The sequence below is a fragment of the Pseudophryne corroboree genome, chromosome 5, assembly GCF_028390025.1.
Source record: "Pseudophryne corroboree isolate aPseCor3 chromosome 5, aPseCor3.hap2, whole genome shotgun sequence".
In the NCBI taxonomy this organism is placed as follows: Eukaryota; Metazoa; Chordata; class Amphibia; order Anura; family Myobatrachidae; genus Pseudophryne; species Pseudophryne corroboree.
The window spans coordinates 415764989-415792988 of NC_086448.1; the positions used below are offsets into that span (position 1 = coordinate 415764989).

The 28000-nt window shown below is 48.1% G+C and overlaps 1 protein-coding gene across 2 annotated transcripts in view; it reads right to left on the reverse strand.

Moving 5' to 3' along the window:
- The window catches only part of LOC134927808 (uncharacterized), a 510851-nt gene that overhangs the window by 200964 nt on the left and 281887 nt on the right, over nt 1–28000 (reverse strand). For both annotated transcript variants that reach the window (XM_063922785.1, XM_063922784.1), the window contains exons 18-19: nt 22303–22419; nt 7649–7765 (exon numbers count right to left, since the gene is read on the reverse strand). In XM_063922785.1, the coding sequence (XP_063778855.1) occupies nt 7649–7765; nt 22303–22419 (234 nt within the window). The remainder of the gene's footprint in view (nt 1–7648; nt 7766–22302; nt 22420–28000) is intronic.

A 28000-nucleotide genomic window follows, 5' to 3' on the forward strand; every position in this document is an offset into this window, starting at 1 on the left:
GGCTAGCGTTCAGTACCCTTCAGGAGCAAATGGTGTCCTGTCAGCCAGAAGCAGAGCCATGAAACTCTTCAGGAAGTTGGTTCCTACTTCTGCCCCCTCAGTCCCACGAAGCAGAGAGTCTGTTGCCAGCAGTTCTCCCTGAAAATAACAAACCTAACAGAAGTCTTTTCAGAGAAACTCAGTAGAGCTCCTCAGAGTGCATCCAGTCGACCTGGGCACATGTCTAAAACTGGTGTCTGGAGGAGGGGCATAGAGGGAGGAGCCAGTTCAAACCCAATGAAAAGTCTTTAGAGTGCCCATGTCTCCTGCGGATCCAGTCTGTACCCCATGGTCTTGATGTCACCCCCAGCATCCTCTAGGACGTATGAGAAAAGAAAAAAAAAGAAATCACATGTACATAAGTATTCACAGCCTTTGCTCAATACTTTGCTGATGCACCTTTGGCAGAAATTACAGCCTCAAGCCTTTTTGAATATGATGCCACAAGCTTGGCACATCTATCTTTGGTCAGTTTCACCCCTTCCTCTTTGCAGCCACACTCAAGCTCCATCAGGTTGGATGGAAGTGTCGGTGCACAGCCATTTTCAGGTATCTCCAGAGATGTTCAATCGCATTCAAGTTTGTGCTCTCGCTGGGCCACTCAAGGACATTTACAGAGTTGTCCTGAAGCCACTCCTTTGATATCTTGGCTGCGTGCTTAAGGTCGTTGTGTCCTGCCGACAGATGAACAGTTACCCCAGTCTGATGTCAAACGCGCTCTAGAGCAGGTTTTAATCCAGGATGTCTCTGTACATTGCTGCATTTATCTTTCCCTCTATCCTGACTAGTCTATCCAAGTTACTTTTGCTGAAAAAAAACACCCCCACAGCATAATTGCTGCCACCACCATGTTTCACTGTAGGGATGGTATTGGCCTGGTGATGAGCGGTGCATGGTTTCGTCCAGACATGATGCCTGGCATTTACGCCAAAGAGTTCAATCTTCATCTCATCAGACCAGAGTATTTTGTTTCTCATAGTGTAAGAGTTCTTCAGGTGCATTTTGGCAAACCGTAGGTGGGCTGCCATATGCTTTTTACTAAGGAGCGGCTTCCATCTGACCACTCTGCTATACTGGCCTGAATGGTGGATTGCGACCGATATGGTTGACCCTGTGGTAGGTTCTCCTCTCTCCACAGAAGAATGCTGTAGCTCTGAAAGAGTGACCATCGGGTTCTTGGTCACCTCCCTCACTAGGGCCTTATTCCCCGATCACTCAGTTTAGACGGCCGGCCTGCTCTATGAAGAGTCCTGGTGGTTCCGAACTTCTTTCCTTTATGGATGATTGAGGCCACTGTGCTCATTAGGACCTTCAAAGCAGCAGATATTTTTCTGTACCCTTCACCATATTTGTGCCTCGAAAAAAATCCTGTCTCGGAGGTCTACAGACAATTCCTTTGACTTCATGCTTGGTTGGTGCTCACACATGCACTGTCAAGTGTGGGACCTTATTTAAACAGGTGTGTACATTTCCAAATTCATGACCAATCAACTGAATTTAGCACAGGTGGACTCCAATTAAGCTGTAGGTACATCTCAAGGATCAGTGGAAACATGCACCTTAACTCAATTTTGAGCTTCATGGCAAAGGCGGTGAATACTTATGTACATGTGATTTCTTAGTTTTTTTATTTTTAATAAATGTGCAAAAATCTTTTAAAAAAACAAGAAAACAACAACTTTTTTCATGTTGTCATTATGGGGTATTGTGTGTAGAATTTGGAGGGTAAAAAATAAGATTTTACTCACCGGTAAATCTATTTCTCGTAGTCCGTAGTGGATGCTGGGAACTCCGTAAGGACCACGGGGAATAGCGGCTAAAGAAAGCTTTAGGACTACCTGGTGTGCACTGGCTCCTCCCACTATGACCCTCCTCCAGACCTCAGTTAGGATACCGTGCCCGGAAGAGCTGACACAATAAGGAAGGATTTTGAATCCCGGGTAAGACTCATACCAGCCACACCAATCACACCGTATAGCTCGTGATACTATACCCAGTTAACAGTATGAAATATAACTGAGCCTCTCAACAGATGGCTCAACAATAACCCTTTAGTTAGGCAATAACTATATACAAGTATTGCAGACAATCCGCACTTGGGATGGGCGCCCAGCATCCACTACGGACTACGAGAAATAGATTTACCGGTGAGTAAAATCTTATTTTCTCTGACGTCCTAGTGGATGCTGGGAACTCCGTAAGGACCATGGGGATTATACCAAAGCTCCCAAACGGGCGGGAGAGTGCGGATGACTCTGCAACACCAAATGAGAGAACTCAAGGTCCTCCCCAGCCAAGGTGTCAAATTTGTAGAATTTTGCAAACGTATTTGACCCTGACCAAGTAGCAGCTCGGCAAAGTTGTAAAGACGAGACCCCTCGGGCAGCCGCCCAAGAAGAGCCCACCTTCCTTGTGGAGTGGGCCTTTACAGATTTAGGATGCGGCAGTCCAGCCGCAGAATGCGCCAGCTGAATTGTGCTACAAATCCAGCGAGCAATAGTCTGCTTAGAAGCAGGAGCACCCAGCTTGTTGGGTGCATACAGGATAAAAAGCGAGTTAGTTTTCCTGACTCCAGCCGTCCTGGAAATATAAATTTTCAAGGCCCTGACTACGTCCAGCAACTTGGAATCCTCCAAGTCCCTAGTAGCCGCAGGCACTACAATAGGTTGGTTCAAGTGAAAAGCTGATACCACCTTAGGGAGAAACTGGGGGCGAGTCCTCAATTCTGCCCTATCCATATGGAAAATCAGATAAGGGCTTTTACACGACAAAGCCGCCAATTCTGACACACGCCTGGCCGAAGCAAAGGCCAATAGCATGACCACTTTCCACGTGAGATATTTTAGATCCACGGTTTTAAGTGGCTCAAACCATTGTGATTTTAGGAAACTCAACACCACGTTGAGGCACATAAGGGGGCTAAATATGCAGCACTCCCTTTACAAATGTCTGAACTTCAGGCAGTGAAGCCAGTTCTTTTTGGAAGAAAATCGACAGAGCCGAAATCTGGACCTTAATGGAACCCAATTTTAGGCCCATAGTCACTCCTGACTGTAGGAAGTGCAGAAATCGACCCAGCTGGAATTCCTCTGTTGGGGCCTTCCTGGCCTCACACCACGCAACATATTTTCGCCAAATACAGTGATAATGGTTTGCGGTTACTTTTTTCCTGGCTTTAATCAGCGTAGGAATGACTTCCTCCGGAATGCCCTTTTCTTTTAGGATCCGGTGTTCAACCGCCATGCCGTCAAACGCAGCCGCGGTAAGTCTTGGAACAGACAGGGCCCCTGCTGAAGCAGATCCTGTCTGAGCGGCAGAGGCCATGGGTCCTCTGATATCATTTCTTGAAGTTCTGGGTAGCAAGCCCTTCTTGGCCAATCCGGAACCACGAGTATCGTTCTTACTCCTCGTCTTCTTATTCTCAGTACCTTTGGTATGAGAAGCAGAGGAGGGAACACATAAAACCGACTGGTACACCCACGGTGTCACTAGAGTTCCCACAGCTATCGCCTGAGGGTCCCTTGACCTGGCGCAATATCTTTGTAACTTTTTGTTGAAGCGAGACGCCATCATGTCCACCTGTGGCCTTTCCCAACGGTTTACCAGCATTTGGAAGACTTCTGGATGAAGTCCCCACTCTCCCGGGTGGAGGTCGTGCCTGCTGAGGAAGTCTGCTTCCCAGTTGTCCACTCCTGGAATGAACACTGCTGACAGTGCTAACACGTGATTTTCCGCCCATTGGAGAATCTTTGTGGCTTCTGCCATCGCCATCCTGCTTCTTGTGCCGCCCTGTCGATTTACATGGGCGACTGCCGTGATGTTGTCTGATTGAATCAGTACCGGCTGGTTTTGAAGCAGGGGTCTTGCTTGACTTAAGGCATTGTAAATGGCCCTTAGTTCCAGAATATTTATGTGTAGAGAAATCTCCTGATTTGACCATAGTCCCTGGAAGTTTCTTCCCTGTGTGACTGCCCCCCAGACTCGAAGGCTGGCATCCGTGGTCACCAGATGAGCACTCTGCAGCCACCACAGCAGAAACACCCTGGTCCTTGGAGACAGGGTTATCAGCCGATGCATCTGAAGATGTGATCCGGACCACTTGTCCAACAGGTCCCGCTGAAAAGTTCTTGCATGGAACCTGCCGAATGGAATTGCTTCGTAGGAAGCTACCATTTTTCCCAGGACTCGCGTGTAGTGATGCACCGATACCTGTTTTGGTTTCAGGAGGCCTCTGACTAGAGATGACAGCTCCTTGGCTTTCTCCTCCGGGAGAAACACTTTTTTCTGTTCTGTGTCCAGAACCATCCCCAGGAACAGTAGACGTGTCGTAGGAACCAGCTGTGACTTTGGAATGTTTCGAATCCAACCATGCTGTTGTAGCACTATCCGAGATAGTGCTACCCCGACCAACAACTGCTCCCTGGACCTCGCCTTTATCAGGAGATCGTCCAAGTACGGGATAATTATAACTCCCTTTTTTCGAAGGAGTATCATCATTTCGGCCATTACCTTGGTAAATACCCTCGGTGCCGTGGATAGACCAAACGGCAGCGTCTGGAATTGGTAATGACAATCCTGTACCACAATTCTGAGGTACTCCTGGTGAGGATGGTAAATGGGGACATGCAGGTAAGCATCCTTGATGTCCAGGGATACCATGTAATCCCCCTCGTCCAGGCTTGCAATAACCGCCCTGAGCGATTCCATCTTGAACTTTTTTATATATGTGTTCAAGGATTTCAAATTTAAAATGGGTCTCACCGAACCGTCCGGTTTCGGTACCACAACATTGTAGAATAGTAACCCCTTCCTTGTTGAAGTAGGGGCACCTTGACTATCACCTGCTGGGAATACAGCTTGTGAATTGCCTCTAGCACAGCCTCCCTGCCTGAGGGAGTTATCGGCAAGGCAGATTTGAGGAAACGGGGGGGTCGACGTCTCGAATTTCAGCTTGTACCCCTGAGATACTACTTGAAGGATCCAGGGATCCACCTGTGAGCGAGGCCACTGATCGCTGAAATTTTTTGAGGTGGCCCCCCACCGTACCTGGCTCCACCTGTGGAGCCCCACCGTCATGCGGCGGACTTGGAGGAAGCGGGGGAGGACTTTTGCTCCTGGGAACCGGCTGTTTGTTGCAGCTTTTTTCCCCCTACCTCTGCCTCTGGGCAGAAAGGACGCGCCTTTTCCCCGCCTGCTTTTCCTGGCAGAAATGGACATTGCACTTATTTTAGATGCCAGCCGGCAGATATCCCTCTGTGCATCTCTCATGTATAAGACTGCGTCTTTTATATGCTCTATGGTTAGCAATATAGTGTCCCTGTCTATGTCAATATTTTCCGACAGGGAATCTGACCACGCAGCTGCAGCACTGCATGCTGAAGCAATAGCTGGTCTCAGTATAATGCCTGAGTGTGTATATACAGACTTCAGGATAGCCTCCTGCTTTCTATCAGCAGGCTCCTTTAGGGCGGCCGTATCCGGAGACGGTAGTGCCACCTTCTTTGACAAGCGTGTGAGCGTTTTATCCACCCTAGGGGGTGTCTCCCAACGTGACCTATCCTCTGGCGGGAAAGGGTACGCCATTAGTAACCTTTTAGAAATTACCAATTTTTTATCGGGGGAAGCCCCGCTACTTCACACACTTCATTTAATTCTTCAGAAGGGGGAAAAACCACTGGTAGTTTTTTTTCTCCCCAAACATAATACCCTTTTTTGTGGTACCTGGGGTAATATCAGAAATGTGTAACACATTTTTCATTGCCTCAATCATGTAACGAGTGGCCCTATTGGACATTACATTAGTCGCTTCGTCGTCGACACTGGTATCCGTGTCGACATCTGTGTCTGCCATCTGAGGTAGCGGCCGTTTTAGAGCCCCTGATGGCCTTTGAGACGCCTAGGCAGGCACGAGCTGAGAAGCCGGCTGTCCCGCATTTGGCATGTCGTCAAATTTTTTTATGTAAGGAGTCGACACTTTCACGTAATTCCTTCCATAAGTCCATCCACTCAGGTGTCCGCCCCGCAAAGGGTGACATCACATTTATAGGCATCTGCTCCGCCTCCACATAAGCCTCATCAAACATGTCGACACAGCCGTACCGACATCGCACACACACAGGGAATGCTCTGACAGAGGACAGGACCCCACAAAGCCCTTTGGGGAGACAGAGAGAGTATGCCAGCACACACCACAGCGCTTTATAATACAGGGACTAACTGAATTATATCCCCTATAGCTGCTATATATATATATATATATATATATATATATATATATATATACTGCACCTAAATTTAGTGCCCCCCCCTCTCTCTTTAACCCTTCTGTAGCTTATAGACTGCAGGGGAGAGCCAGGGAGCTTCCTTCCAGCAGAGCTGTGAGGGAGAAATGGCGCCAGTGTGCTGAGGGAGATAGCCCCGCCCCTTGTTCAGCTGACTTCTCCCGCGTTTTTGAAACTCTGGCAGGGGTATTAATTTACACCTATATAGCCCCCCCCAGCGCCCTGCACCCATCAGTGACCGGAGTGTGAGGTGTACATGAGGAGCAATGGCGCACAGCTGAAGTGCTGTGCGCTACCTTGGTGAAGACTGAAGTCTTCTGCCGACGATTTTCCGGACCATCTTCATGCTTCTGGCTCTGTAAGGGGGACGGCGGCGCGGCTCCGGGAACGAACACCAAGGACGGGTCTTGCGGTCGATCCCTCTGGAGCTAATGGTGTCCAGTAGCCTAAGAAGCCCAAGCTAGCTGCAAGCAGGTAGGTTTGCTTCTTCTCCCCTTAGTCCCTCGCTGCAGTGAGTCTGTTGCCAGCAGATCTCACTGTAAAATAAAAAACCTAAAATACACTTTCTTTCTAGGAGCTCAGGAGAGCCCCTAGTGTGCATCCAGCTCGGCCGGGCACAAGATTCTAACTGAGGTCTGGAGGAGGGTCATAGTGGGAGGAGCCAGTGCACACCAGGTAGTCCTAAAGCTTTCTTTAGTTGTGCCCAGTCTCCTGCGGAGCAGCTATTCCCCATGGTCCTTACGGAGTTCCCAGCATCCACTAGGACGTCAGAGAAATTAATTTATTCCATTTTGGAATAAAGTTGTAACATAACAAAATGTGGAAAAAGTGAAGCGCTGTGAATGCTTTCCGGAAGCACTGTATATGCTGTTCAAATAAGAGCAATTCATTATGTGATAATTAACTTTCATTCTATAACTATACTAGTCAAGAGGGTTGTTAAACTTTCTGAGGGAATTCAATTAGTTGAGGGGTTTACCCTGCAGCTAATTGATAATGGTGTCTGAATAAATTAGCTGTGGGAACCTCGCACGCTAATCCCTGGGAGACAGTTTTTTCCCCTCAAGGCCTCAGGAGCTGCAAAGAAAAATCTGAGTTAAATGAAACCTTCTGCATTTAATATGTGGGGAAACGCACTTGATTACACAGGTTACGTGGAATCAGTTTGTTTCCGCGCATCAAACCATTGTTTAGCACATGGGGAAAAGGCTAATTGAATAGCTTTTCCCTGTGTGTTGTGATCTATTAGCTGTGAGTAAACCCTGCAGCTAACTAAATTACTGCTTTATTTTTCCTTTGATAATTAATATTGACAAACTAAATTATACCTAGAGGTTTTGTTGATGCTGACAAAGAAGTAGCATGTGATCCGGAATTATGGCCTTTGTCACCAAACCAGGAGGACCCAGGGAACTTCTGATTTTGGTTGTAGTTCTTGGGAGACTCTGCAAAGAAAAAAAAAGAAAGAAAGAGCAGTTAGGAGCAGCAATTATATAAGAGCGGCAATTCATTATTTTCGGATGATAAACTTTCATCCTACGCAAGACTTTATTTTGAAAGTACTATATTAGGATTTTAATTACCTACCGGTAAATCCTTTTCTCGTAGTCCGTAGAGGATACTGAGGTCCACATTAGTACCATGGGGGTATAGACGGGTCCACTAGTAGCTATGGGCACTTTAAGAAATTAATAGTGTGGGTTGGTTCCTCCCTCTATGCCCCTTCTACCAGACTCAGTCTAGAAACTGTGCTCGCGGAGTAGGACATACTTTGAGAGGATTTAACTGAATAGTGGTGAGATTCGAACCAGCACACACAAACTAGAGGAAAGCCAAGCTAACCAAAACTTTAACATGAACAGCAACAGCTGAACCAATACCTAACCAGGTAACAGTGCAGAAAAAAGAAATACCGGGTGGGTGCCCAGTATTCTCTACGGACTACGAAAAAAGGATTTACCAGTAGGTAATTAAAATCCTATTTTCTCTCACGTCCTGGAGGATACTTGGGTCCACATTAGTACCATGGGGATGTACCAAAGCTCCCAAACCAGGTGTGAGAGTGCGGAGGTTCCTGCGGAACTGATTGACTAAATTGAAGGTCCTCAGCGGCCAAAGTGTCAAACTTGTAGAACTTCGCAAATGTGTTCGAACCCGACCAAGTAGCTGCTCGGCAGAGCTGTAAAGCCGAGACACCCCGGGCAGCCGCCCTCAGGAAGAACCCACAGACCTAGTAGAGTGGGCCTGTACTTTCAAAACCGGCAATCCTGCTGATGAATAAGCCTGCTGGATAGTAAGTCTGATCCAGCGAGCAATAGACTGCTTTGAAGCAGGACACCCCATTTTCTTGGGATCATGGAGAACAGCGAGTCAGAATTTCTGTGACCAGCCTCTTCACGTAGATCCTCAAAGCCCTTACCACATCCATGTATTTAGAGGTAGCAGAGGTGTCCGTAAACATCGGAACCACAATAGGTTGGTTGATATGAAAAGCAGACACCACCTTCGGAAGAAACTGCTGACTAGTTCTGAGTTCAGCACGATCTTTATGAAAAATAAAGTAGGGGCTCTTGTGAGACAATACCCCCAGTTCAGACACACGCCTGGCCGAAGCCAGAGCCAATAGTGTAACCAACTGTCTTCCACGTAAGAAACTTTACATCCACTGCCTGTATGGGCTCAAACCAATCCGACTGGAGAAACTGCAACACCACACTGAGATACCAAGGTGTTGTAGGAGGCACAAAGGGCAGTTGGATGTCCAGAACACCTTTCAAAAAAGTCTGAACCTCAGGAAGAGACGCCAATTGCTTCTGGAAGAAAATGGACAAGGCCAAAATATGGACCTTCAAGGAGCCCAAACGTAGGCCCACATCCACTCCAGCCTGCAGAAAAAGGAGAAAACGCCCCAGCTTAAATTCCGCCGCAGGAAGTTTCCTGGTCTCACACCAAGAGACGTACTTCTTCCAAATACGGTGGTAATGCTTTGACGTTACCCCTTTCCTGGCTTGGATCAAGGTTGGAATAACCCTATCCGGAATCCATTTTCCGGGCTACAATCTAACGCTCAACCTCCATGCCGTCAAACGTAGCCGCAGTAAGTATTGATATACAAACAGACCCCGTTGTAGAAGATCCTTGCGAAGAGGTAGAGACCACAGGTCCCCCAGGAGCAACTCCAGTAGATCCGCGTACCAGGAACGTCTTGACCAGTCCGGAGCAATGAGAATTGCTTGAACCTTTTCCCTTTTTAGAATCCTTGGGATTAATGGAAGAGGTGGAAACACGTACACCATCTCGCTTCACCAGAGCGTCCACCGCCACTGCTTGTGGGTCTCTCGACTTGGAACAATAGCGCTTGAGCTTTTTGAGACGAGAGGTGGTCATGTCGATTTGAGGAATTCCCCACCGACGTGTCAAGGAATCTAACACCTGTGGGCGAAGGCTCCACTCTCCTGGATGGAGGTCGTGTCTGCTGAGGAAGTCTGTTTCCCAGTTGTCTACTCCCGAAATGAAGATTGCCGACAACGCCACCATGCGCCTTTCCGCCCAGAGGAGAATTCTTGTGACCTCTCACATTGCTGCTCTGCTCTTCGTTCCGCCCTGATGGCTTATGTAAGACACCGCCGTCACGTTGTCCGACTGGACCTGAATGGCTCAATCTTGAAGAAGATGAGACGCCAGCAGGAGAGCGTTGTATATCGCCCTTCGTTCCAGAATGTTGGGAATAGGAAGGATAGCTTCCTGACTTGACCACTTTCCTTGGAACTGTACCCCTTGGGTGACTGCTCCCCAACCTCTAAGGCGTGCCCTACAACAGTTTTAGCATGTGCAAATAGCAAAACTGTAGCAAGATATGCTGGTATGTATAGTTCAACAACAGCTGGAGGGCCGAAGGTTCCCCATCCCTGCTCTAAGGCTTGCGTCTGTGGTTAGCAGAATCCAATTTTGAATTCCGAACCTCCGGCCTTCGGTCAGGTAATATGTCTGAAGACACCACAGAAGTGAGATTCTAGCTTTTGGGGACAGATGAGTCCTCTGGTGCATGTGAAGAGGCGATCCGGACCACTTGTCCAATAGATCTAGCTGGAAGGGCCTTGCGTGAAACCTTCTGTACTGTAGTGCCTCGTAAGAGGCCACTATCTTTCCTAGGAAGCGACTGCAAAGATATACCGATATCCGGGACAGTTTTAGGACATCACGCACCATGGACTGGATTACCAATGCCTTTTCCATTGGAAGGAACACCTTCTGTGCCTCCGTATCCAGAATCACCCCCAAAAAATCGAAGCCTCCGAGTTGGTTCCAGGTGAGATTTCGGCAGGTTCAGAATCCACCCGTGATCCTGGAGTAAACGAGTCGACAGGGCAATGCTGTGCAACAGCTTCTCTCTGGACGGCGCCTTGAGCAGCAGATTGTCCAGGTACGGTATTATGTTCACTCCCTGCATGCGGCGAGAAACATAATTTCTGCCATTACCTTGGTGAACACCCTCGGTGCCGTGGAGAGGCTAAATGGCAGGGCCTGGGACTGGTAGCGACAGTCCTGTAACGCAATCCCTAGATAAGCCTGGTGAGGCGGCCAGATTGGAACATGAAGGTACGCATCCTTGATGTCTAGAGACACCAGGAACTCCCCTTCCTCCAGACCAGAGATCACCGCTCTAAGAGATTCCATCTTGAATTTGAACACCCGTAAGAACGGGTTCTGTGACTTGAGATTTAAAATGGGCTTTACCGAACCGTCCGGTTTCGGTACTACAAATAGGTTGGAATAATAACCTTTGTTGTGTAGGTGAAGAGGAACTGGAACAATGACTTGAGTATGTACCAGTTTTTGAATTGCTGCCTGTAAGGTCAAACTTGGTTCCGGAGAAGCTGGTAAGCCTGATTTGAAGAATCTGGGAGGTTGGAGTTTAAGGAACTCCCGTCGGTATCCCTGGGTGATCAGATCTTTTACCCAGGGATCTTGGCAAGACGTTGCCTATGTGACTGAAGTAACCGGGCTCCCACCTGCCTGTCTTCCAGGCAGTGTGCGCCACCATCATGCTGAGGGTTTGGAGGAAGCAGTCCCGGAGGCCTGATCCCGAGAACGTGCAGCTGCATGTTTTCTGGGTTTATCTTTATTACCTTTGAAGGTTGTAGCAGAACCCTTGGATTTGCCTTTAAATTTTGCTGTTCGAAAGGACTGCAATGTTGGGGCCGAGTAGCTTTTTCTAGCTGGCGCTGCTGCGGAAGGAAGGAACGTAGACTTACCTGTCATAGCTTTGAATATCCACGTATCCAGTTCATCTCCAAACAGAGCCTCACCCTTAAACGGCAGGCTTTCCACGCTCCATCTGGAATCCGCATCCGCAGTCCACTGGCGTAGCCATAGGCTCCTGCGTGCCGACACTGCCATGGTAGTGGTGCGTACGTTGAGTAGACCAATTTCTTTGATGGCTTCAACCATAAACTTAGCAGAATCCTGGATATGCTTGCAGGTGTAAAACAACATCATCCCTAGGTAAGGAATCTAAATCATCAATTAGAATACCTTACCATTTTGCAATGGCCCTAGTGATCCATGCACAAGCAATAGTGTGTCTCTGGGCCACCCCAGCAGAAGTATATAAAGATTTGAGAGTGGTCTCAATCTTGCGGTCTTTTAAGGACACTGCCCCAGGAACCGGTAAGACCACGTTACGTGACAACCTGGATACAGATGCATCCACAATCGGTGGGATTTCCCATTTCTTCCTATCCTCTGCAGGAAAGGGAAAGGAAGAAATCAGTCTCTTAGGGATTTGAAATTCCTTTGAAGCTGGGAAAGTAACAGAGGATTTCTTTTTTGTATTAAAGTAAGATTCCCCTTCAGCCTCCTCAGACTTGTCCGGGATGTGTAACACAATTCTGACAGCTTCAATAAAAGCCTGAATACCCTTTGACAAGACGGCATCACCCCCACTTGCATCTATTTCACCCTACTCATGATCTGATGTATCAGGATCTGTGTCACCCTGTATGATTTGGGCCAGGTTACATTTTCGTGGGCAAATAGCTGGAGTGTGGGGTGCAGGTATGGGAGCTGAATCTCTACTTATCAGGTCATCCATAGACTGCCTTAAGAATTGTGTTTCCTTTTCATTATTAGACAGCTTTGTGGAAATATTTGAAATCATCCCTCTAATGGAAGCCAACCACGGGGGTCCAGCCCCACTGGACTGGGAGTGCACACTATCCTGAGTACAGGGTAATGAGTCTCCAGGAGATGAGACATTCAGCTGTACAAGAAACAGTCCCTGGACATTGTAAGGGACACCTACACACACACCCACACATCAATGGGGAAAAACAGTATATGCAGGCAGAGTCTACGAGAGACACAGAGCTTAGAGCCAGCCACACAGCGTTCTGTCAGCAGTAGTAAACTAAGCTGGGTCACAATATATGTGCACCAGTGTAGTGTTAACAACAACCACACTGCTCCCCCTCCCTTAACTATGACCCCCTGGTACCACAGTGAAACGTAGGGCCCAGTCAGAGGAGCTGCGCATCTTCAACAGTGCTGTCTTACTCAGGGCTGCAAAGGATATGGCATCGGAGAGCCACTGGAACCGCTCAGTAGGAACCCCCGCCCCCTAAAATGGCGCGCAGCTAACTAGATGTCCAAACACTGTTAGCCCTGCGTGTTGTTGCCAGTGTGGGTAAATTGGGAGATACAGTGTGCCCATCACAGCGGGACCCCGCCGCAGCGTGTCCGTCTGAACCTCCCCTGGAGCACAGCCTGTAATGAGAGTTGCGCTCCGACCCTAGTGCTGCCATACCCGCCGGCGACCCGCTTACCGGGGCGCCGGCATTGTACTAACCACTCTACTTTCTTCAGGCTCCGTTAGGGGGTGGCGGCCTGCTGCGGGAGGGTACGCTGCACCATGGTGTGGTTTGCGATTAGCTCCCTCAGGAGCTCAGTGTCCTGCCAGCATGAGAAACGGGACCATTAACTCTTCAAGAAGTTGGCCCGTTCTTCCACCTAAGTCCCACGAAGCAGTCAGGCTGTTGCCTAAACAGCCCTGACTGAAAATAACAAAAAATCCTCCGGGCACATTTTCTAAACGGAGTTTGGTAGGAGGGGCATAGAGGGATGAGCCAGCCCACACTATTAATTTCTTAAAGTGCCCATGGCACCTAGTGGACCTGTCTATACCCCATGGTACTAATGTGGACCCCAGTATCCTCTAGGACGTAAGAGAAAGAGACATAATTCTGCAAACGCGGTCATCATTACCACACACAGTGCATGTTTTGCAGGTAACCCAGCAGGTGCACAGGTGTATTAATTACTCACAGACACATTTTAAAAGTTCTGCAGGTGGAGTTAATTATTTCACTTGCGATTCTGTGAGGAGACCTGCAAAACATGCACCATGTGGGGTAATGAGGACCGAGATTGCAGACCTATGCTCCAGGACGTAAGAGAAAATAAGAATTTACTTACCGGTAATTCTATTTCTCGTAGTCCATAGTGGATGCTGGGGACTCCGTAAGGAGCATGCGGAATAGACGGGCTCCGCAGGAGACTGGGCACTCTAAAGAAAGATTAGGTACTAGCTGGTGTGCACTGGCTCCTCCCTCTATGCCCCTCCTCCAGACCTCAGTTAAGGAAACTGTGCCCGGAAGAGCTGACATTACAAGGAAAGGATTTTGGAATCCAGGGTAAGACTCATACCAGCCACACCAATCACACCGTACAACTAGTGATAACATTTTTCCCAGTTAACAGTATGAACAACCACCGAGCATCACTCAACGGATGGCTCATAACAATAACCCTTTATTAAGCAATAACTATATACACGTATTGCAGAAAGTCCGCACTTGGGACGAGCGCCCAGCATCCACTACGGACTACGAGAAATAGAATTACCGGTGAGTAAATTCTTATTTTCTCTAACGTCCTAGTGGATGCTGGGGACTCCGTAAGGACCATGGGGATTATACCAAAGCTCCCAAACGGGCGGGAGAGTGTGGATGACTCTGCAGCACCGAGTGGGCAAACACAAGGTCCTCCTCAGCCAGGGTATTAAACTTGTAGAACTTAGCAAAGGTGTTTGAACCCGACCAAGTAGCTGCTCGGCAAAGCTGTAAAGCCGAGACCCCTCGGGCAGCCGCCCAAGAAGAGCCCACCTTCCTTGTGGAATGGGCTTTTACTGATTTAGGATGTGGCAATCCAGCCACAGAATGAGCCTGCTGAATCGTGCTACAGATCCAGCGAGCAAGTTTGCTTTGAAGCAGGAGCACCCAGCTTATTGGGTGCATACAGAATAAACAGCGAGTCAGTCTTCCTGACTCCAGCCGTTCTGTTTACATAACTCTTCAATACCTGGACTACGTCCAGCAACTTGGAGTCCTCCAAGTCCCGAGTAGCCGCAGGCACCACAATAGGTTGGTTCAAATGAAAAGATGACACCACCTTTGGCAGAAACTGCGGACGAGTCCGCAATTCTGCCCTGTCCATATGGAAAACCAGATCGGGGCTTCTACATGATAAAGCCGCCAATTCTGACACCCGCCTAGCCGAAGCTAAAGCCAACAGCATGACCACTTTCCACGTGAGATACTTTAGCTCCACAGCCTTAAGTGGCTCAAACCAGTGGGATTTCAGGAAACCCAACACCACGTTGAGATCCCAAGGTGCCACTGGTGGCACAAAAGGGGGCTAAAATATGCAGTACTCCCTTAACAAATGTCTGAACCTCAGGCAGTGAAGCCAGTTCTTTTTGGAAGAAAATAGATAGGGCCGAAATCTGGACCTTTATGGACCCTAATTTTAGGCCCATAGTCACACCTGACTGTAGGAAGTGCAGGAATCGACCCAGCTGGAATTCCTCTGTAGGGGCCTTCCTGGCCTCACACCAAGCAACATATTTTCGCCATATACGGTGATAATGTTTTGCTGTCACGTCCTTCCTAGCCTTTATCAGCGTAGGAATACCTTCATCCGGAATGCCCTTTTCTGTTAGGCTCCGGCGTTCAACCGCCATGCCGTCAAACGCAGCCGCGGTAAGTCTTGGAACAGACAGGGAACCTGTTGCAACAGGTCCTGTCTGAGGGGTCCTCTGTGAGCATTTCTTGTAGTTCTGGGCACCAAGTCCTTCTTGGCCAATCCGGAACAATGAGTATTGTCCTCACTCCTCTTTTTCTTACTATTCTCAGACCCTTGGGTATGAGAGGAAGAGGAGGAAACACATAGACCGACTGGAAAACCCACGGTGTCACTAGTGTGTCCACAGCTATCGCCTGAGGGTCCCTTGACCTGGCGCAATATCTTTTTAGCTTTTTGTTTAGGCGGGACGCCATCATGTCCACCCTTGGCAGTTCCCACCGATTGACAATCTGGTCGAAGACTTCTTGATGAAGTCCCCACTCTCCCGGGTGGAGGTCGTGTATATGGCCCTTAGCTCCAGCATATTTATGTGCAGACAAGTCTCCTGACTTGACCACAACCCTTGGAAGTTTCTTCCCTGAGTGACTGCCCCCCATCCTCGGAGGATTGCATCCGTGGTCACCAGGACCCAGTCCTGTATGCCGATCCTGCGGCCCTCGAGAAGGTGGGCCCTCTGCAGCCACCATAGTAGGGACACCCTGATCCTGGAGGACAGGGTGATCAAGCGATGTATCAAAAGATGCGATCCGGACCACTGGTCCAGCAGATCCCACTGAAAGATCCTCGCATGGAACCTGCCGAAGGGAATGGCCTCGTATGACGCTACCATGCAGTGATGCACCGATACCCGCTTTGGTTTCAGGAGATCTCTGACCAGCGTCAGGAGCTCCTGAGCCTTCTCCTCCGGGAGAAACACCTTCTTCTGTTCTGTGTCTAGAATCATGCCCGGGAAGGGCAGACGCGTCGCAGGAATCAGCTGCGACTTTGGAAAATTCAGAATCCAGCCGTGCTGTTGCAACACTGCCTGAGAGTGTGCTACGCTGATCAACAACTGCTCCCTGGACCTCGCCTTTATGAGGAGATCGTCCAAGTATGGGATAATTGTAACTCCTCGCTTCCGAAGGAGTACCATCATCTCCGCCATCACCTTGGTAAATATTCTCGGTGCCGTGGACAGGCCAAACGGCAACGTATGGAACTGGTAATGACAGTCTTGTACCACGATTCTGAGGTACTGCTGACGAGTGGGATAAATGGGGACATGCAAGTAAGCATCCTTGATGTCCAGAGATACCATAAAATACCCCTCTTCCAGGCTTGCAATGACCGCTCTGAGCGATACCATTTTAAACTTGAATCTCTTGAGATAGATCAGGCATGTCCAAACTGAGGCCCTCCAGCTGTTGTGAAACTACATATCCCAGCATGGCCTGACACAGTTTTGCTGTCAGAGAATGCTAAAGCTGTGTCAGGGCATGCTGGGATGTGTAGTTTCTCACCAGCTGGGGGGCCGCAGTTTGGACATGTCTGAGATAGATGTTCAGGGAATTTAAATTCAGAATGGGTCTTGCCGAACCGTCCGGTTTCGGTACTACAAACATAGTGGAATAGTAACCCCTTCCTGGAGGGGAACCTTTACTATCACCTGCTGTAGGTATACCTTGTGAATTGCCGCCAGTACTACCTCTCTTTCCATGGGGGAAGCTGGCAAGGCCGATTTTAAGTAACGTTGAGGGGGCGCCACCTCGAATTCCGGCTTGTATCGCTGAGATACAATTTTTATAACCCAAGGATCCACCCGTGAGCGCACCCACTGGTTGCTGAACTTTCGGAGACGTGCCCCCACCGCTCCTGGCTCCGCCTGTGGAGTCCCAGCGTCATGCGGTGGATTTAGTGGAAGCTGGGGAGGACTTTTGGTCCTGGGAACTGGCTGCGCGGTGCAGCTTTTTCCCTCTACCCCTGCCTCTGGCAAGAAAGGGTGCACCTCTGACTTTCTTGTTCCTTTGTGAATGAAAGGACTGCATTTGGTAATACGGTGCTTTCTTAGGCTGTGGAGGTACATAAGGCAAGAAATTTGACTTCCCAGCCGTAGCAGTGGAAACTAGGTCCGAGAGGCCGTCCCCAAACAATTCCTCACCCTTATAAGGTAAAACCTCCATGTGTTTTTTAGAGTCGGCATCCCCTGTCCATTGCAGAGTCCATAAGACCCTTCTGGCAGAGATGGACATAGCATTTACTCTAGAGCCCAGCATGCAAATGTCCCTATGGGCATCCCGCATATATAGGACCGTGTCCTTGATATTTGCCAGGGTCAGCAAAAAGGCGTCCCTGTCCAGGGTATCAATCTCCTCAAAAAGGTATCCGTCCATGCCGCTACGGCACTACACATCCATGCCGAAGCAGTGGCTGGCCTCGGCAGTGTACCAGAATGCGAGTAAACAGACTCCAGGATAGCTTCCTGCTTTCTATCTGCAGGATCCTGAAGGGAGGCCGTATCCTGAGACGGTAGGGCGTCAAAGCGCGTCAACGCCTTGTCAACTCTAGGCGAGGATTCCCAGCGTAACCTGTCCGTCGGCGGAAAGGGATACGCCATCAATAATCTTTTGGAAATCATTTGCTTCCTATCCGGGGCATCCCACGCCTTTTCACACAATTCATTCAATTAATGCGACGGGGGAAAAGTCACTTCTCTCTTTTTCTCCCCATACATATAAATCCTTTTGTCAGGGACAGGATTTTCCTCAGAAATGTGCAATATTTCCTTCATTGCCACAATCATGTAGCGGATAGCCTTAGTCATTTTAGGCTGCAATTTTTCCTCATCGTCGTCGACACTGGAATCAGAGTCCATGTCGACATCTGTGTCAACTAACTGGGATATTGGGCGCTTTTGAGACCCTGACGGCCTCTGTGCTGTGGGAAAAGGCATGGGTGGAGACCCTGACTGTCCCAAGGCAACAGCTGTATCCAGTCTGTTATGTAAGGAGTTTACATTATCATTCAACACCTTCCACATATCCATCCAATCCTGTGTCGGCACCGTCGGGGGCGACACCACATCTGTTTGCACTTGCTCTGCCTCCACGTATCCTTCCTCCTCAAACATGTCGATACAGGCGTACCGACACACCGCACACACACAGGGAATGCTCAGCTGAGGACAGGACCCCACAAGGGCTTTTGGGGAGACAGAGAGAGAGTATGCCAGCACACACCCCAGCGCTATATAACCCAGGAATTACACAGCACTTTAGTGTTGACCCGGTAGCTGCCGTTTTGTATATATATATGTATGCGCCTAAATTTATGTGCCCCCCCTTTCCTTTTTATCTAAAGACACCTGTATACAGCAGGGGAGAGCCTGGGGAGCGTCCTTCCAGCGGAGCTGTGAAGAGGAAATGGCGCTGGTGTGCTGATGAAGAAGGCCCCGCCCCCTCAGCGGCAGGCTTCTGTCCCGCGTTTCTTGTGTAGAAATGGCGGGGGCTCGCACATATATACAGTGCCCCCCCCCCCCTGCACCCAACAGTGACCGGAGTGTGCGGGTGTGCTGTGGGAGCAATGGCGCACAGCTGCAGTGCTGTGCGCTACCTGTAGTGAAGACAGGAGTCTTCTGCCGCCGATTTCAACGTCTTCTTGCTTCTGCACTTCAGGCTCTGCGAGGGGGACGGCGGCGCGGCTCCGGGAACGGACGATCAAGGTTAGGGTCCTGTGTTCGATCCCTCTGGAGCCAATGGTGTCCAGTAGCCGAAGAAGCGCAACCTAGCCACAGTTAGTAGGTTTGCTTCTCTTCCCTCAGTCCCACGTAGCAGAGAGTCTGTTGCCAGCAGATCTCACTGAAAATAAAAAACCTAACTAAAATACTTTCTTTACTAGTAACTCAGGAGAGCCCACTAGGAGCACCCAGCTCTGGCCGGGCACAGATTCTAACTGAGGTCTGGAAGAGGGGCATAGAGGGAGGAGCCAGTGCACACCAGATAGTACCTAATCTTTCTTTAGAGTGCCCAGTCTCCTGCGGAGCCCGTCTTTTCCCCATGGTCCTTACGGAGTCCCCAGCATCCACTAGGACAATAGAGAAATATGGTTTTAAAACTATTGTGCAGCCTCAATTGTATGTACAATTAATTTTTGTTTTAGGCTTTACTGGGCTAATTAAGCCACCATTTCTTGCACTGTCTAAAGAAAATTGTATAGATCAGTTTTGTTTATCTCACTGATTACACTTGGTATGTATAAAAGATGCAATATTATTACTGCTCCTTTTTATGTACAGTACATATCTTTCACCCTCAGCCTACTTGTTCACCATATCACTCAACGCGTAGGATGTTCCAGGTGTTTGTATTCATAAGCTATCTGTAAGGCTCCTGCCTGTGAGCTCACACCCGTAAGCGTGAAGGTGGGGTAAACGTATCATCTACTTACCTGCCAATGGATAAGCATACACGTTGTATGTAAGCAAGTTTATGTATTATTGTAAATGTATGTCATTGTATTAAAATTAAAAATACTGATATATTTTGTTGGGTGATTCCTTCTTGGTGAGTGGGTATATCTGTAGGTCATACAACTTCATTCTATTGGTGTATTCCTGCCATCAACACAGAAGATTGACCCCAAATGATAAAGTCATCCCATTGTGTGTGAACCCTGGACTCTATAGGGTGTAGTATGGTATGCCGGCGGTCAGGCTCCCGGCGACCAGCATACTGGCGCCGGGAGCCCGACCGCCGGCATACCGACAGTGTGGCGCTTGCCACGCTGCGGGCACGGTGGCGTGCAACGCTATTTTATTCTCCCTCCAGGGGGGTCGTGGACTCCCACGAGGGAGAATAAGTGTCGGTATGCCCGCTGTCGGGATTCCGGCGCCGGCATACTGTGCGCCGGGATACAGACAGCCGGCATACTGAAGAACACCCACTCTATATATGGATACTTGTTTTCCATCTGGACACTGTTAGTGTCCTCCAATAATGTTTTTGTCTATTTTCTACTTTAACATTTGATGTTATACGCATATACTGTTTGATGTTATAGATTTATAGCTTTAAATAAATCTATATTCCACTAATTGCACAGCAGAACCCACACACATTAATGCATCACACTTAATTCTACACACAATACCCAATAATGACAATGTGAAAAAAAGTGATTTTTTTTGAGATTATTGCACATTTATTAAAAATAAAAGAATTCACATGTACATAAGTATTCACAGCCTTTGCGCAATACTTTGCTGATGCACCTTTGGCAGAAATTACAGCCTCAAGCCTTTTTGAATACGATGCCACAAGCTTGGCACACCTATCGTTGGTCAGTTTCACCCCTTCCTCTTTGCAGCCACTCTCAAGCTCCATCAGGTTGGATGGGAAGTGTCGGTGCACAGCCATTTTCGGGTATCCCCATAGATGTTCAATCACAATCAAGTTTGTGCTCTGGCTGGGCCACTCAAGGACATTCACAGAGTTGTCCTGAAGCCACTCCTTTGATATCTTGGCTGTGTGCTTAGGACCGGTGCGTCCTGCCGAAAGATGAACCGTTACCCCAGTCTGATGTCAAACGCGCTCTAGAGCAGGTTTTAATCCAGGATGTCTCTGTACATTGCTGCATTTATCTTTCCCTCTATCCTGACTAGTCTCCCAGTTCTTGTCGCTGAAAAAAACACCCCCACAGTATAATGCTGCCACCACCATGCTTCACTGTAGGGATGGTATTGGCCTGGTGATGAGCAGTGCATGGTTTCCGCCAGACATGATGCCTGGCATTCACGTCAAAGAGTTCAATCTGTCTCATCAGACCAGAGAATTTTGTTTCGCATGGTCTAAGAGTCCTTCAGGTGCATTTTGGCAAACTGAATGGTGGATTGCTGCAGAGATGGTTGACCTTCTGGAAGGTTCTCCTCTCTCAGAGAGGAATGCTGTAGCTCTGAAAAGAGTGACCATCGGGTTCTTGGTCACCTCCCTCACTAGGGCCCTTCTCCCCCGATCGCTCAGTTTAGACGGCCGGCCTGCTCTAGGAAGAGTCCTGGTTGCTCCGAACGTCTTTCCTTTATGGATGATTGAGGCCACTGTGCTCATTGGAACCTTCAAAGCAGCAGATTTTTCTGTACCCTACCCAGGATGTGTGCCTAGAAACAATCCTGTCTCAGAGGTCTACAGACAATTCCTTTGACTTCATGCTTGGTTTGTGCTCAGACATGCACTGTCAAGTGTGGGACTTTATATAGACAGGTTTGTACCTTTCCAAATCATGTCCAATCAACTGAATTTAGCACAGGTGGACTCCAATTAAGCTGTAGGTACATCTCAAGGATTATCAGTTGAAACATTCACCTGAGCTCAATTTTGAGCTTCATGGCAAAGGCTGTGAATACTTATGTACATGTGATTTCTTAGTTTTTTTATTTTTAAAAAATGTGCAAAAATCTTTAAAAAAAAAAAAAAAAAAACAATAACTTTTTATCATGTTGCCATTATGGGGTATTGTGTGTAGAATTTGGAAGGAAAAAATTAATTTATTCCATTTTGGAATAAAGTTGTAACATAACAAAATGTGGAAAAAGTGAAGCGCTGTGAATGCTTTCCGGAAGCACTGTATATGCTTTTCAAATAAGAGCAATTCATTATGTGATAATTAACTTTCATTCTATAACTATACTAGTCAAGAGGGTTGTTAAACTTTCTGAGGGAATTCAATTAGTTGAGCGGTTTACCCAGCAGCTAATTGATAATGGTGTCTGAATAAATTAGCTGTGGGAACCTCGCACGCTAATCCCTGGGAGACAGTTTTTTCCCCTCAAGGCCTCAGGAGCTGCAAAGAAAAATCTGAGTTAAATGAAACCTTCTGCATTTAATATGTCGGGAAACGCACTTGATTACACAGGTTACGTGGAATCAGTTTGCTTCCGCGCATCAAACCATTGTTTATCACATGGGGAAAAGCCTAATTGAATAGCTTTTCTCTGTGTGTTATGATCTATTAGCTGTGGGTAAACCCTGCAGCTAACTAAATTCCTGCTTTATTTTTCCTTTGATAATTAATAATGACAACTAAATTATACCTAGAGGTTTTGTTGATGCTGACAAAGAAGTAGCATGTGATCCAGAATTATGGCCTTTGTTACCAAACCAGGAGGACCCAGGGAACTTCTGATTTTGGTTGTAGTCCTTGGGAGACTCTGCAAAGGAAAAAAAAAAAAAAAAAGAGCAGTTAGGAGCAGCAATTATATAAGAGCAGCAATTCATTTTTTTCGGATGATAAACTTTCATCCTACGTAAGGCATTACTTTGAAAGCATTATACAGGTCGAGTATCCCATATCCAAATATTCCGAAGTACGGAATATTCCGAAATACAGACTTTTTTGAGTGAGATAGTGAAATCTTTGTTTTTGATGACCCAATGTACACAAACTTTGTTTAATACACAAAGTTATTAAAAATATTGTATTAAATGACCTTCAGGCTGTGTGTATAAGGTGTATATAAAACATAAATGAATTGTGTGAATGTACACACTTTGTTTAATGTACAAAGTTATACTTTTTTTGGCTAAAATGACCTTCAGGCTGTGTGTATAAGGTGTATATGAAATATAAATGCATTCTGTGCTTATATTTAGGTCCCATCACCATGATATCTCAGTATGGTATGCAATTATTCAAAAATACGGAAAAACCCGATATCCAAAATATCTCTGGTCCCAAGCATTTTGGATAAGGGATACTCAACCTGTATTAGGATTTTAATTACCTACCGGTAAATCCTTTTCTCGTAGTCTGTAGAGGATGCTGGGGTTCCATTTAGTACCATGGGGGTATATATGGGTCCACTATGAGCTATGGGCACTTTAAGATATTAAGTGTGGGCTGGCTCCTCCCTCTATGCCCCTCCTACCAGACCCAGTCTAGAGGCTGTGCCCGAGGAGACTGACAACTTGGAGAGAAGGATTTTACACAGGTAGGGGCGAGATTCACACCAGCTCACACAAACAAGGCAAACCAAGCTAACTATCTTGAAGACTCAACAATAGCTGAACATTACTGAACCAAGCAACAACGCAGTACTTAACTAAGAACAAAGCAGTACTAAACCAAGTAACCAATGCAGGAAAACGACGCGCAGGGCGGGCGCCCCAGCATCCTCTACGGACTGCAAGAAAATAAGATTTTACTCACAGGTAAATCTATTTCTCGTAGTCCGTAGTGGATGCTGGGACTCCGTAAGGACCATGGGGAATAGCGGCTCCGCAGGAGACTGGGCACAAAAAAATTTTTTTTTAGTACTACCTGGTGTGCACTGGCTCCTCCCACTATGACCCTCCTCCAGACCTCAGTTAGGATACTGTGCCCGGAAGAGCTGACACAAAAAGGAAGGATTTTGAATCCCGGGTAAGACTCATACCAGCCACACCAATCACACCGTATAACGCGTGATACTATAACCAGTTAACAGTATGAAATATAACTGAGCCTCTCAACAGATGGCTCAACAATAACCCTTTAGTTAACAATAACTATATACAAGTATTGCAGACAATCTGCACTTGGGATGGGCGCCCAGCATCCACTACGGACTACGAGAAATAGATTTACCGGTGAGTAAAATCTTATTTTCTCTGACGTCGTAAGTGGATGCTGGGACTCCGTAAGGACCATGGGGATTATACCAAAGCTCCCAAACGGGCGGGAGAGTGCGGATGACTCTGCAGCACCGAATGAGCAAACTCAAGGTCCTCCTCAGCCAGGGTATCAAATTTGTAGTATTTTGCAAAAGTGTTAGACACTGACCAAGTAGCAGCTCGGCTAAGTTGTAAAGCAGAGACCCCTCGGGCAGCCGCCCAAGAAGAGCCCACCTTCCTCGTGGAATGGGCTTTTACAGATTTAGGATGCGGCAGTCCAGCCGCAGGATGCGCAAGCTGAATTGTGCTACAGATCCAGCGAGCAATAGTCTGCTTCGAAGCAGGAGCACCCAGCTTGTTGGGTGCATACAGGATAAATAGCGAGTCAGTTTTCCTGACTCCAGCCGTCCTGGAAATATATTTTCAAGGCCCTGACTACGTCCAGTAACTTGGAATCCTCCAAGTCCCTAGTAGCCGCAGGCACCACAATAGGTTGGTTCAATGAATAACTGATACCACCTTAGGGAGAAACTGGGGACGAGTCCTCAATTCTGCCCTATCCATATGGAAAATCAGATAAGGGCTTTTACATGACAAAGCCGCCAATTCTGACACACGCCTGGCCGAAGCCAAGGCCAACAGCATGACCACTTTCCACGTGAGATATTTCAAATCCACGGTTTTAAGTGACTCAACCAATGTGACTTTAGGAAACCCAACACCACGTTGAGATCCCAAGGTGCCACTGGAGGCACAAAAAAGGGGCTGAATATGCAGCACTCCCTTAACAAATGTCTGAACTTCAGGTAGTGAAGCCAGTTCTTTCTGGAAGAAAATCGACAGAGCCGAAATCTGGACCTTAATGGAACCCAATTTTAGGCCCATAGTCACCCCTGACTGTAGGAAGTGCAGAAATCGACCCAGCTGAAACTCCTCCGTTGGGGCCTTCCTGGCCTCACACCAAGCAACATTTTTCCACCATATGCGGTGATAATGTTTTGCGGTTACATCTTTCCTGGCTTTAATCAGCGTAGGAATGACTTTCTCCGGAATGCCCTTTCCTTTTAGGATCCGTTGTTCAACCGTCATGCCGTCAAACTCAGCCGCGGTAAGTCTTGGAACAGACAGGGCCCCTGCTGCAGCAGGTCCTGTCTGAGCGGCAGAGGCCATGGGTCCTCTGAGATAATTTCTTGAAGTTCTGGGTACCAAGCTCTTCTTGGCCAATCCGGAACCACAAGTATAGTTCTTACTCCTCTCCTTTTTATTATTCTCAGTACCTTGGGTATGAGAGGCAGAAGAGGGAACACATAAACAGACTGGTACACCCATGGTGTCACTAGAGCGTCCACAGCTATCGCCTGAGGGTCCCTTGACCTGGCGCAATATCTTTTAGCTTTTTGTTGAGGCGGGACGCCATCATGACCACCTGTGGCCTTTCCCAACGGTTTACAATCATTTGGAAGACTTCTGGATGAAGTCCCCACTCTCCCGGGTGGAGGTCGTGCCTGCTGAGGAAGTCTGCTTCCCAGTTGTCCACTCCCGGAACACTGCTGACAGTGCTAACACGTGATTTTACGCCCATCTGAGAATCCTTGTGGCTTCTGCCATCGCCACCCTGCTTCTTGTGCCGCCCTGTCGGTTTACATGGGCGACCGCCGTGATGTTGTCTGACTGAATCAGTACCGGCTGGTTTTGAAGTAGGGATCTTGCTTGACTTAGGGCATTGTAAATGGCTCTCAGTTACAGAATATTTATGTGTAGGGAAATCTCCTGGTTTGACCATAGTCCCTGGAAGTTTCTTCCCTGTGTGACTGCCCCCAGCCTCGAAGGCTGGCATCCGTGGTCACCAGGACCCAGTCCTGTATGCCGAATCTGCGGCCCTCTTGAAAATGAGCACTCTGCAGCCACCACAGCAGAGACACCCTGGTCCTTGGAGACAGGGTTATCAGCCGATGCATCTGAAGATGCGATCCGGACCACTTGTCCAACAGGTCCCACTGAAAGGTTCTTGCATGTAACCTGCCGAATGGAATTGCTTTGTAGGAAGCTACCATTTTCCCCAGGACTCGCGTGCAGTGATGCACCGACACCTGTTTTGGTTTCAGGAGGCCTCTGACTAGAGATGACAGCTCCTTGGCTTTCTCCTCCGGGAGAAACTTTTTTCTGGTCTGTGTCCAGAACCATTCCCAGGAACAGTAGACATGTTGTAGGGACCAGCTGTGACTTTGGAATATTTCGAATCCAACCGTGCTGTTGTAGCACTTCCCGAGATAGTGCTACCCCGACCAACAACTGCTCCCTGGACCTCGCCTTTATCAGGAGATCGTCCAAGCATGGGATAATTAAAACTCCCTTTTTTCGAAGGAGTATCATTATTTCGGCCATTACCTTGGTAAATACCCTCGGTGCCGTGGACAGACCGAACGGCAACGTCTGGAATTGGTAATGACAATCCTGTACCACAAATCTGAGGTACTCCTGGTGAGGATGGTAAATGGGGACATGCAGGTAAGCATCCTTGATGTCCAGAGATACCAAGTAATCTCACTCGTCCAGGCTTGCAATAACCGCCCTGAGCGATTCCATCTTGAACTTGAATTTTTTTATATATGTGTTCAAGGATTTCAATTTTAAAATGGGTCTCACCGAACCGTCCGGTTTCGGTACCACAAACATTGTGGAATAGTAACCCCGGCCTTGCTGAAGGAGGTGTACCTTGATTATCACCTGCTGGAAGTACAGCTTGTGAATTGCCGCCAGTACTACCTCCCCTTTCTCCGAGGGCAGCAGGCAAGGCTGATTTGAGGTAACGGCGAGGGGGAGTCGCCTCGAACTCCAGCTTGTATCCCTGTGATACTACTTGCAGAACCCAGGGATCTACCTGTGAGCGAGCCCACTGGTCGCTGAAGTTCCCGAGACGCGCCCCCACCGCACCTGGCTCCACCTGTGGAGCCCCCGCGTCATGCGGTGGACTCAGAGGAAGCGGGGGAAGATTTTTGATCCTGGGAACTGGCTGTCTGGTGCAGCTTTTCCCTCTTCCCTGGTCTCTGTGCAGAAAGTAAGCGCCTTTGACCTGCTTGCTTTTCTGAAGCCGAAACGACTGTACCTGATAATACAGTGTTTTTTTAGGCTGTGAGGAAACCTGAGGTAAAAAAAATTCTTCCCAGCTGTTGCTGTGGATACAAGGTCCCAGAGACCATCCCCAAACAATTCCTCACCCTTATAAAGGCAGAATCTTTTTAAAGTCCGCATCACCTGTCCACTGCCGGGTCCCTAATACCCTCCTGGCAGAATGGACATTGCATTAATTCTGGATGCCAGCCGGCAATATCCCTCTGTGCAGCCCTGATATACAAGACGACGTCTTTTAATATGCTCTATGGTTAGCAAAATAGTATCCCTGTCCTGACAGGGTAACAGACCACGCTGCAGCAGCACTATCCATGCTGAGGCAATTTCAGGTCTCAGTATAGTACCTGAGTGTGTATATACAGACTTCAGGATAGCCTCCTGCTTTTTATCAGCAGGCTCCTTCAAAGTGGCCGTATCCTAAGACGGCAGTGCCACCTTTTTTGACAAACGTGCAAGCGCCTTATCCACCCTAGGGGATATCTCCCAACGTGACCTATCCTCTGGCGGGATAGGGTACGCCATCAGTAACTTTTTAGAATTTACCAGTTTCTTATCGGGGGAACCCGCGCTTCTTCACACACTTCATTCACTCATCGGATGGGGGAACAAAACACTGGCTGCTTTTTCTCCCCAAACATAAAACCCCTTTTTTAGTGGTACTTGGGTTAATGTCAGAAATGTGTAACACATTTTTTATTACCGAGATCATGCTACGGATGTTCCTAGTGGATTGTGTATATGTCTCAACCTCATCGACACTGGAGTCAGACTCCGTGTCGACATCTGTGTCTGCCATCTGAGGTAGCGGGCGTTTTTGAGCCCCTGATGACCTTTGAGACGCCTGGGCAGGCGCGGGCTGAGAAGCCGGCTGTCCCACAGCTGCTACGTCATCCAGCCTTTTATGTAAGGAGTTGACACTGTCGGTTAACCTTCCACCTATCCATATTGCCGTGTCAACACGGGTCAGTGTGCGATGTGAAAGCACTCTGCCGGAATTAGCGGGTCGCC